Below are 12,722 nucleotides of genomic sequence, written 5' to 3' on the forward strand. Positions count from 1 at the left end.
TTGTTTTCTGTATTTATAAATGATATTGATGATGGTATATCAAGCTTAATGTCCAAGTTGGCAGACGATACGAAGGTTTGCAGGGTTGTCAAGGACACTACTGACTCTATGCTACTGCAACAGGATCTGGAAAGGTTGAGCAGATGGGCTGAGAGATGGCAAATGAAGTTTAACATTGACAAACGTAAAGTACTACATATGGGAAACAGCAACTCCAGAGCAATATATCAACTCTGTGGTACTACACTGACATTGGTAGAGAATGAAAGGGACCTGGGGGTGGTTGTGCAGGCAGATATGAAGTTTTCTGAGCAGTGCAGACGGGCTGCAAGAGTAGCTCGTGGTGTATTGTCGATGATATATAGGAATTTTTCTAGCAGGGATAAGGAGGTGATTATTCCCTTGTATAAGGCAATGGTCAGACCACACCTAGAGTACTGTATACAGGTCTGGAGGCCTCATTTCAAGAAGGATGTAGAGATGCTGGAACAAGTACAGAGAAGGGCAACAAGATTAGTGAATGGAACAAAGGGGTGCTCTTACGAAGAAAGGCTTAAGTTTTGCAAATTACAGTGTCTGGAGACTAGGCACCGGCAAGGTGATCTGATAGAGGTGTATAAAGCCTTGAATGGTTTGAGCATGCTCAACGCTGATGGGATTCTTCCTCTTGCTCAGAGTAATCACCTGAGAGGGCATAAATTCAAATTGAGAAAAGACAGATGTAGGATAGACGTGCGGAAATTTGCCTTTAGCCTGCGGGTGGTTGGTTGGTTGGTTGGTGGAACAGACTTCCATCCCTTGTCGTGGAAGTTGATAGCCAAAATAAGTTTAAGGCTCAGCTGGACAGGTATTTCGAACGAACGGAGGGGTGAAGTGAAAGTGGTTATTTTTTATTTATTTATTTGGCTGATGCTGCATAAGCTTGCTTTCTTGCATCAAATGCCTCAACTAATGCTAATGCTAATTACGGAGGCGGATTTAACGGCAGGCGAACCGGGCGCGTGCCCTGGTCCCCGACTTCTGAAGGGCCCACGCCAAACCCCAACAAATTAGTTGAACTAATATGTTCAACTATTAGTTCAAAATTTTGTGATTATTATTATGCTATTATTAATTATATTATACATATATTATATTCAAATTTTATTGGAAATAAAACATTAATAGTACATAATATTTTTTATTTATTTAAAAAATGGTTAACATGTATTTTTATTTTCCCTGTCTCTCTCTTTTTTTTAAGGGGCCCAATATTTTCTTCTGCGACCGAAGCCTCAACCCACCTTAATCCGCTACTGTCTATATAGTATCCATGGAAACTACAAAACTGTAGAAAATTCTCCAGGAACTCTTCGTAATGTTCCGGCCTGTTTCCGTGTTCATACAATGATGGCTACACTTTCTATGCGCTTCCCATGTAAAAGAAATAGATCGTCGATATAGCTTAGCTTAATTTTTCAGCACTCACCTCATAGTAATCCGCTTAGTTGGTTGAAAGTTTTACCACGTACATAGTGGTTATGAGATTCTAATAACTTACGGGGATTATAAATTAAAAAAATAAGTTATGGGCTTTAAAAATTTTTCTAAGAAAGGAAAGTGCACCTTCCATTCTATGGTTGTCTAATTAAAATAAATTAAATGAAGTGAGATAAAAGCTAATGGCCGCGCACGAGCGACTTTCGAAATCGTCTTCAGTTAGCTATAGTGAAGCTATAGCTAACTGAAGACGATTTCGAAAGTCGCTCGTGCGCGGCTATTAACTTTTTTGAGTGCTGAAAAATTAAGCTAAGCTATATCTACGATCTAGTCATTACATCACAGCACATAAGGATTCCTTAAAATATCATCATTTAAAACGAATTAACATTATCGTCTATGAGAGTGTCCACTTTGTATTTACTACTACTGTGTGGTATCGCCACCGTCCTCCCCACACCGGGTGGAAAAGGCCCGGGTCGAATTTCGTCAATAACGCGAGAAATTTTAATTAATGGGCTTCTTTCACTCCATGGCTAAGTTGGTCGGTCTCAGGCGTAGATAGCAAGGAATTTTTCCCCAGAAACGGGTTTTTTCGTCCAACAACACAGCCAAATTGACCAGAGAATACACGCAATTTACAGACACAAATACAGGTTTATGTAATCAATTACGGGTACCGTAATATAATATTTTTTTATTAGGCTTATCTCGTTTCGCCGGCCCTGGCTGCACTAATATGGCCATAATATGAGATTTTTGAAAGTTCACTACCCCGAGTAGACGACTCATAAAAATAACATTTCAGGAAATACAATAGGTGGAGCTTGAAGTAATACTACAGTCACAGAGTCTGTGACTACAGGAACTGACTGCCATGTGGTTGTCTCTTTGTTTTGTGGTTGTTCGTAGGAAATGCTATTTAAAGTTTTTGTTTTCGCGATTAATTTCTCCAAAGTTTGTAGAAGGTGGTTATATGGGATATTGCGTTCCCGTTGGAAACTATAAAGATACGTTATTCTTGCCAAACACAACATTCCCTCATCATGTAAAGAGCAACCAACGAGTTGAGAGGGACTTGGAAATTGAAAAGGTAAAACGAAGAAAATTTTAGTACATATGTTTTAGTGTTGGATCGTACGAGGTACCCAAAAAGTTATCTACCTCTGTAAAAGAACTACATCAGTATTGGAAATGGAGAGGGGAACCTGTGAAGCGAACCAAAATGCAGTGAGAAAAAGAAAGCCATTGTGCAGAGATTATTTTACCACGGTGAGATTAACAGTTATAATAACAGTGACGACATATTTGTGTAATAGGTTACTGTTATTAACAACGCACATCTGAAGTGTTTAAATAATCGGCCTTACACTGCAAATGGTTCCATGTACAACAATCCAGAAAAGAACTTGTTTTCATTAACCCCCAACCTTAATTCTAAGTCTTGTGCTGAGACAAACATTGCGAAATCGACTTCGTACTCATTGTTCCTCAGCTTACTTCAGTTTTCTTTTCTCTTAAAAGAAATTTACACCGACCTTGAAGTGGTTAATCACTCATTACAAAGCTAAAGTCTACTTAATCCATAATGTAGCTGAAATCATTGCCCACTTAAGTGCTCCGGAGACATGGGGCTGGGCACAGTTTTGGGGTCCCTGGATTGGAATAATATAAAAGAAACTATTATAGGGGGAGGACTGTTATACTGGGAGTGAGGGGTGTCACCCTTGAATAGACCTAGGCTAAAATAAAATAAATTATCAAAAAAAAAAAAAAAATAGTAGAAATCAGTACTGTTGTAATTAACAGAACAAAAAGCTATAAAAATGAGAAAGCAGTGTATGTATTATTATATACACATTGTTTAATTTCCTTGAACATAGTGTAAATAAAATAAATTATCAAAAAAAAAATAGTAGAAATCAGTACTATTGTAATTAACAGAACAAAAAGCTATAAAAATGAGAAAGCAGTGTATGTATTATTATATACACATTGTTTAATTTCCTTGAACATAGTGTATGGGCAAATATTTTGTCTGAAAGCCATAAAAGTTCTTACTGTGTTATTCAAACACTTTGAAGTTCCAATTATTTTATAATACAAGTGAGTTTATTAGGTGATCTGTCTGTTGCTGTTCCAGAATAAGACTAACAGTCCATTTATGAATGGCTTTTTTGTATGTTGCACAACAACAATCAAGCCTGTTATTAAGATTAAATTAATTGAATTTATTAATTTTAGTTAATAATATTAAATTAAATTGTGCTAGACACATGGACATTATTGTTTACACATTTTCTTGCTCTAAGGCTCATCTGTTCTTGATATCTTCTGCTCTCAACACTGTAGCCCAATTTGTGTTTTTGCTCACTATATTGCTGGAGTTCAATATATGCCCTCCATTTTGAGAGCAAAGTAGAAATACTTGGAAAATAGAATTATTGGTTCTGATCTCTGAAAAAGTTTTCTTGATATTGTCATAACTTGAATATCAGTACCTACCAAGGGTTTCATCAGATCTCTGAACAGGAAGTAATCACTTGGGTTGGTGGTTTAAATCCCGTAATCTGCAATCTCACAAAGCTGCAACTGCTTGAAGGAATATGTTTATAGGAGCATTGTTACAAACAGGTAAGGCACCTCCTCAATTTCCCTCTTCTCTGTTCTTTTGTGGCCTCTTAAATTTTTGATACAGCAGCACGGACTTCTCACTGATTGTTTTCTTATAAAATTGTGGTCATGAACTTCCCAGCAAGGGTAGAGTCCTAAATCTGTTGGGTGGTGGTGGCGACCCATGGTGTTTACATTTCCAGAAACAGAATGCACAGACTGCATTTGTTTCTGGCTCCTATTGATGGATCTACATTTCATAACAAGATGTAGTTCTTCAAAGAAACTTTTGTAGAGCTGCATCATACATGTGTGAATTTTCTTCACAAATTTGAATTCTGCACTGTTTCTGAAGAGGTATGAGCATTCTTGGCACTCAGTGAAAACTAACATTTGACATGGCCAAGAGTTCAAGGAGGATGATTTGTATTAACCCCTCAGAAATATTACATTCATCGACAGTCATAGATACTTTAATATTTCTGTTCTTCAATCAAAGCAAGGAAATCAGATATTCAATTTTTTGGAAATTTTCTGAAGTTTTCACTTCCATTGGTTGTCCTTTTTTGAAGTCATCATCAGTGAATTCCCAATCCCATTTAAGCTGACCAAAATGTAATCTGGTATTCAAAAGGAGCAGCATCACTATATACAGCTTTCATGCATTCATGAATACCTTTTGATCCATTCTCTTTTGTCAAAAATTTGATGATGGCCCAATGCTTCAATTTTGTGACCCACGTTTTCCTTTGGGTTGGCTACTTCCAATCTCTCTTGTTCGTCCTTAGTTTGCTGTATTGTGTTGGGATTGTGCAAATAAGATAACAGGCAGTTCTTTATGTATTAGGCATATTTATAGTCAAGGTAGATAATTTATTGAATGACCCTCATATAAGATCCTGCTCCCCACTATTAAAGAATTGATAACTTTACATAGCTATTTTCATGTTGGGAAAGGAAATTTAAAACAGAATTACTTCAGAGAGAATCCCTTGTCCTGTGTCTTATAAAAATATGAAGATTTTATGATTTTTATTCATAGGGAAAGTCTGTTCAACATTGCTATATACATATAAGGTGACCAGAAATTCAGAATTAGTAAACTGGATATTCAAACAAACTGGATATTCATTTATTCAAACATAACTTGTTCATACTGTATGTGCTGGATTCTGGCCTAGAAGATGATGCGTTCTCATTTTAGCTTCTAATGCATATTCTTAAGATCTGTACCAGTTGAACCATGTGTATTGGAACGAACGGACGGATGAAATGGGAGTTTTTTTTTTTTTTTTTGGCTGATGCTGCATAAGCTTGCTTTCTTGCATCATATGCCTATGCTAACGTTATTTGTTTCTTATTGTAACATGGCAGTACTGTAAGATGAACAGACATTTCTTCAAATTTTATATTTTAAGGAATTACATTTGTTTTGAAGGCTTTTTTTTTTTAAAAAAAAGCCTTCAAAATTAATGATGGTTACTAACTCAGTTAGTAACCATCATTAATCAGATACTGTACCACCGTTAGTGTTATACAATTTGCACCACCACCACACTTCTGGATTAAAGATAAGGAACAAAATGGGTGGTGTGTCGAATTATTTTTTGTACATACATAATGTGTCAGCAAAAGCTTGAAAAGAACTGACCTACATTATTAACATTATTATTATTAGCCATATGGTGCAAGGAAGCCTGAGGCTTATGCTGCACCAGCCAAAAACAAAATTTTTTTTTGAATTACCCTGAGAGAGAAGTAGAAGGGAATCACCAAGAAAGAGAAGAATGATGATATCCAGCTCAGGACCCTGGGTGTGCAAAATAATAAAAACAGTAAGGGGCCCTTTGCCAAATCCCATGTGCTACCCTATTCATAACAGTGCATAAAGAACAGTGGCTGTTTATAAACTACTCCTGGCTTGCACCGCTTTACCATGCCTTTATTAATGACTTGCCCTCATGCCACATTGTCACAACTTGAACAGTACTTTACATGTTTATTCTCACTTTTCATGAACAGTATCAAAAACTTTACTGAAATCTAAGTAAATGATGTCAAAATTGAAAACACATGAAAGAAAAACACTCATACATGTAGAAATTTTTTATTCTAGCTTGGCAATAAACCTCATTTACGAAAGGATGTGGATCTGCTGAAGCAGGTGCAGAGCAACAAGGTTAGTGAGGGGAACAAAAGGGTGCTTTTACCAGGAAACACTTCAGTTCTGTTAATTTCAGTACCTGGAGACTAGACACCGATGAGGAAATCTGATTGAGGTGTTTAAGGCCCTGATTGGATTGCGTAAGCTCAGTGCTGATATAGCTCTTCCTCTTGCTCAGACTGTGTACATTAGGGGGGGCGAAGCATAAATTCAAATTGAGGCAGGATGGTTGTAGGATTGATGTGTAGAATTGGTCTTCAGCCAGTGGGTAGCTGATTGTCGGGACAAACTTCTGTCTTGTGTTGTATAAGTAGTTAGTTGAATAAACTGAGGAAATAGACAAACTGTTAGAATGGATGGCAGGTGATGTGGAAGTGTTTTTATTTATTTTTTTATGGCTGACACCATATAATCTTATTTTCTTGCATTATTAATATCAGTCCTAATACTAACCTACTGAATTAGAGGAGATAACAGTACTTTGTTATGACCTACTAGTGGCTCGTCTTTTATATTCTTCTTTGAAACTGGTGTCATAGACCATCTCGATGGCCACATTTTCCATCTCAGTATTCAATTCTTGCTCAATCAATTATAGAATTCACACAGAAAACAAGACGTTTTTGTGTAATAAGTTGTTGTCTAAGTAGCAGACCAATAGCTTTAAAATCTCCAAACACTAATTCCAATATGCAGTTTGTACACCTTTAACATTTCAGAATTTTTGCCAGGCTTTATCTTCAGAACATATGGAGATTGTAATTAAGTAAAAACAGTGAGAATCAAAGAAATTTACTTTCTCTTGGCATCAGGTATGTCACATAATAATTCTTAGGAAATTATTTATAGCAAAATAATTTCCCAAGAGTTATGTGAGTTTTATAAGAGTAGAACTCAAGATGTGGTCTAATCATTGCCTTATACAATGGGATAATCATCTCCTTATCCCTGCTAGCAAAATTCTTGTATGTCATTGACAAAACTCCATGAGCTGTTCTAGCACCCTGTCTTTACTGCTCAGACAACTTCATATCTGATTGCACAGTTATCCCCTATGTGGTATCATTTTTATTTTAATGATAATCATTATCGTTATTATCATTTTAATGATAATAATGAAGGCTATAGGGCTTAATGTCTAAGTTTGCAGATGATAAAGGTTGGCATGGTGGTTAATGATAGTAATCAGGGTATGCTACTGCAACAAGATCTAGAAAAACTAGGCTGAGAAGTGGCAACTGAAGTTTAGCATCGACAAATGCAAGGTACTGAACATAGTAGCAGTGATACCAGATTAATATACCACTGCTACTATGTTCAGTACCTTACATTTGTCGATGCTAAACTTCAGTTGCCACTTCTCAGCCTAGTTTTTCAAGATCTTGTTGCAGTAGCATACCCTGATTACTATCATTAACCACCATGCTAACCTTTATCATCTGCAAACTTAGACATCAAGCCCTATAGCCCTCATTATCATTAATGATAATAATTCAACATCATTAATAAATATAGAAAACAACAATGGGCCACCACTGAACTCGGGGGATCATGTTTAGTCTCTAGAGCAAAGTTTCCGGCATCCCCCCCCCCATACTTCTCCTCCAACCCATGCACGGTACTTAGTACTATAGGTTTTGATACCTTTCGTGTTTGGGGTTTTCATAAAAAAAAAAAAAAGAAAAAAAAAGTGACCTAATTCATTAGGCCACTGAAAGTTTTACTTTTTTATGACCAGGTTTTGGCGCATTATAGCCTTAGTTGCTAATGCACCAGGCGCCTCTGTAGCCAGGTGGGAAGGAGCAGCAGTGCGTAGCACACACTTCTTGATTAGACCGGGGTTCGAGCCCGTCACCACCAAATACGGAGGATGCGGAAAGGTCAGGGAATGACCACCGCATATCCCGGAGCAATATGGCCTTAGTTGCTAATGCTCCTAAAAACCAAATAACAAACAAACAAACAAGCTAATGCACCAATAAAACCCAACCAACCAACTAACAGGCCCCTCAATTTAGATCTTTCGAGAGCATCCACCCTGTCCTTCAAACTCTCATATAGGCCCATAACAACGCTGAGTTGTCGCCTGATTTCCTTACACTCCTTACATCGCGCACACACAAAGACATCCCCCATGGCAATATCATGTTCCGTTCCAGAGAGTTCGGCAAACATTTCACAAGCTGCACATTTTTTTAGGCTGTGATGCGTTGGAGAATCGCCCCCCTCAGTTCTCCCCCGAGTCACAGCACTCCTGCCACTTTGTGCCTGTTGCTTTGCTGCTCTAGTCTGGGGCATGGTAGTTTAAATTAATAAAATCAATAAATTAAATATCAATAGTATTTGAATAGAAACTGTTAAATAGAAACAGTGAAGCATATTACTATATAATTATGCGTTAGAGCTACCTAAATTAAAAAATTTGAATTCCCTACCACTATATCCAAAAACAATGGCTACAAAAATGGAACGAAATAACGGTTTTACCTATCGTAAGTAAAATCCACAAAAACTCTATCTAAATTAAAAATAAAAAATAACCAGCGTTACTATGACTATGTATTAAGTACAATATAAAATAACAATCATGTAAATAAAAGGCAAACACTTCAGCGCCAAAATTTATGGAATTGTAAGCCACTTTTAACTGTATGTGCATGTTTGTTTGTTTTACTAGTAGTAGCACCTTTTAAAAATAAAGAAAGGAAAGCTTTTTCAAATATTTAAAGTATATTTAAATCCAAGGTACATTACATTTTTCATAACAGTCCTTTCTTTAATAAATTCCAAAAAAAATTAAATAGGAAAAAAAGAAATAAAACATGGTTCACAATCCACCATGAATTTATAATATAAAGTATAGAAAGAATGAGACGTTTCAGTTTTATTTTTATTCTTTTGCAGAGAGCAAACTTTTCTAGTCTTTATTCTTGGCAATTGGAAAATAACATAAAGAAAAAATTCATTCTGCATGATGGTCCACCTTATGCTAATGGTAAAGTTCATATTGGACATGCTGTAAATAAGGTAATGGAATCTAATATTTTGAGTAGCATATTTGTATGTCAGGCTTTTTAAAATAAAAAAAAAACTTTGTATCAAAATGTGTTTTATTCATATGTTACCTGCCATTGTTTATGTAACATTGTTTGCTTAATGTTAAGCTTGGCCAAGTTATGAAGCTGCTCATTTTTTTTGTAGAAACAGTGAAAAGTTTTAATACATTAAAAACGAACATTTTATTATTCCTTCTTTCCATGTTTGAGAAGAAATTTTGGAAATGTAATTTTCCATGTAATTTTCTTTCTTCATTTTTAGCCAAAAATTATTTTTACAAGTGGTAAAGTAGGCATGTATTTATGAAATAGAATCTTATTTGTATTATGTGCTCATACATACCAAACTTAGTAAAGGTCTGTCTCGCTAGCACAGTGGCTATGATAATTTTTCTCCTACACTGCATGAAAAAAGCCTGGGTTTGAATCCCATCTCACTGAGAGTAACCTTTATGGACTCTTCACACTGCGAGTGGTTGTAGAGCAAAGATCAAATGCCGCCCTCTTGCAGCTACAGGAGTGAGCAAAAATGCGCATGCTCAAAATATCGCCTGATAAAAACCAAACAAATACTTCTGAAAGGCAATTTGGACATAAGAAGACATCCACAAATCAAAATTAACACAACTACTATAAAAATGCTAACAGAACTAAAATATCTCGGAGTGATCTCTGATTCAAAATTAACTTTTTACCCCCGTTTGACCTGACCTACTTGGCAAAGAAAGTGAGAATTTATGTAGGTATGATTGCCAGGATCAGTTGAGCAGACTGGGAGCTCAAAAGAAAGACCCTGGCAATCATATACCGTATGCAATGTTCCTACCTGTTATCACTTATGGAGCCGGTGCTTGGTTCACCCACTCAGCCATAGTAAGAAACATAAATAAATTAGAATCTATACAAAGGACAATGCTTTTCACTATTACCAGAGCATGTCACACAGTTAGCACACCTGCTCTACAGGTGCTGGCCAGAGCTCTCTCACTTTACCTGGAAGTAGCCAGAAGAAGTTTATATTATAGACTTAAAAAGGGCATACCCGCAAATTTTCTGGGGATAACTCTTTACACAGCCAACACCATCAAGGCTGAAAGAAAAAGAATAGCCACAAAGTTCCATGCACTATGGCAAACAAATTGGGAGCAGGAAACCAGAGGTCTGGTTACTAAAAGGTTTCTGCCACGGGTGGCAATGGTTAGTCCAAAGCCACCTAAATGGTATGCCCCTGGACTTGTTACAACATTTATATTGACAGGTCACGGTTTCCTAAAAGCGAAACTAATCTCCTTAGGGCTGACTGATGATCCAAATTGCACCTGTGGTGAGACTGGGCATACATTTTATATGAATGTATAATTTATGACATCCCCAGAACACAGATTGGCCAGGGGAGAAGAACATGTGTTCATCATAGAAGAGGAAAATTATAAAGCCTTTACAACCTTCACATAGAAAGTATTCGAAATGCACAGACCTATCCAAAGAAAGGCAATTCAGCCCCACAGCAATTAAACAATAATCAATAGTTAAAATTGCCCAAGTATCTCACCACACCCATATAATGATTTAAAAAAAACTGTCGAGATAGCAGTATTCTGCACCCCGACATGACAAAACTGGATTGACCTGGGTGCCCGCCCAGGACTTCCCTGCCATTTGTAGGAACCTGGGCCCCCCCACACCAAATAAGTAACCATGTAGGGGGGAGGGAGAGGTACAGGCAGCCAGGGAAGCAGATTAGCTGAAAAATATCAGTAAGCTAGTAGCAAGGGGATGCAATGTAGAATAAAAGAAAGAATGAATGAGAATGAAAGACAGAATGAATGGGCTGGGCACTGAGTGAAAGAGTGAATTAGGAATTATGGTCAAAGGGAATAAATATCAGTTTTGGTGAAAGACAGGGTGACCCAGCATGAGGGAAAGAGAGTGAATGAGTGTTACGGTGAAAGGGAATGCGTGAAAGAGCAAATGTAATTGGCCGAAAGAATATAAAGTTAATAATAACTTACATTACTTTATATATACTAACAAACAGTTACTAACAACACAAACACTATCACTGCATTCTTCCCTGGCCTGCAAAAAACTTGTGGCTAGGCCTGCACTACACCTGAAGAATAATAGTAAGTTGAGGTGCTCAGAGAGTGCAATGCAGGAAGCAAGAGTTGAACAAATGAAATGAAAGCCAGAAGAATGAATGAGAATGACAATGTGAGAGAGAAAGAACACAAACCATAAATGTTACAGTTAAGTACACACTAAGCCTAGTTTTAATCTTTTATATTCTTTCTTATTTAGCTTAATTATTAAAGCATTAGTATTTAAATTTACATTACATACCATTGCATCCCCCCTGGTGTGTGAGAAAAAAGATGAATGAGTGGGGAAAAAAAAAAAAAAAAAAATATATATATATATATATAACCTAACGGGAAAAATAAATAAATTATTATAAAATATAAGAATAAAGTATAAAAATAGAATGCAAGTAGAGTGAGAATGCAGATTATGAATGAAGTAAATGTGTCTCTCTCCCACCACTCCACTGGGTGGGAGAAGAGTTCCTCCCATTTGCCTTGTGGGTTCCCCCACTGCCAGCTAACATATCCCAACCTATGAGCAGGATGGGCAGTTTGATTTTCCTACTGGATTTGATACTTACATGGACCCTGACAATGATTGCTGATGGAGACATACTGCAGCTCTGCTGCCGACATGCCATTTGGCAATCTGAACCAGGTACTCAAACCTGGTTCCCTTTAAATCCCCATTCCCAGGTGGGAAGATGGGCTTCTGTCTCCTCTTCCCCTGCCTCCCCCTCTTTCCTTTGGTGGACCTGTCTAACATTATGAGATAATTAACATTAGTAGAGGCATTTGATGCAAGAAAGCAAGCTTATACAGCATCAGCCAAAAAAAAAAAAAAAAAAAAAACCACTTCCACTTCACACCTCTGTTCGTTCAAAATACCTGTCCAGCTGAGCCTTAAACTTATTTAGGCTATCAACTTCCACAACAAGGGATGGAAGTCTGTTCCACCAACCAACCACCCGCTGGCTAAAGGCAAATTTCCGCACGTCTATCCTACATCTGTCTTTCTTCAATTTGAATTTATGAACTCTCAGGTGATTATTCTGAGCGAGAGGAAGAATCCCATAAGCATTGAGCATGCTCAAACCATTCAAGGCTTTGTAAACCTCTATCAGATCACCTCGCCGGTGCCTAGTCTCCAGACACTGTAATTTGCAAAACTTAAGCCTTTCTTCGTAAGAGTACCCCTTTGTTCCATTCACTAATCTTGTTGCCCTTCTCTGTACTCATTCCAGCAGCTCTACATCCTTCTTGAAATGAGGCCTCCAGGCCTGTATACGGTACTCTAGGTGTGGCCTGACCATTGCCTTATACAAG

At 37.2% G+C, this 12,722-nt stretch overlaps 1 protein-coding gene across 1 annotated transcript in view; it reads left to right on the forward strand.

Annotated features, from left to right (window-relative positions):
- The first annotated feature begins 2,356 nt into the window (after positions 1 to 2,356).
- The window catches only part of IleRS-m (Isoleucyl-tRNA synthetase, mitochondrial), a 403,472-nt gene continuing 393,106 nt past the window's right edge, over positions 2,357 to 12,722 (forward strand). The window contains exons 1-2 of the mRNA XM_090378489.1: positions 2,357 to 2,572; positions 9,161 to 9,283. Of these exons, the coding sequence (XP_090234615.1) occupies positions 2,357 to 2,572; positions 9,161 to 9,283 (339 nt within the window). The remainder of the gene's footprint in view (positions 2,573 to 9,160; positions 9,284 to 12,722) is intronic.

The sequence above is a fragment of the Mastigoproctus giganteus genome, chromosome 7 (genome assembly GCF_048544385.1).
Source record: "Mastigoproctus giganteus isolate SK-2022 chromosome 7, ASM4854438v1, whole genome shotgun sequence".
Classification (NCBI taxonomy): Eukaryota; Metazoa; Arthropoda; class Arachnida; order Uropygi; family Thelyphonidae; genus Mastigoproctus; species Mastigoproctus giganteus.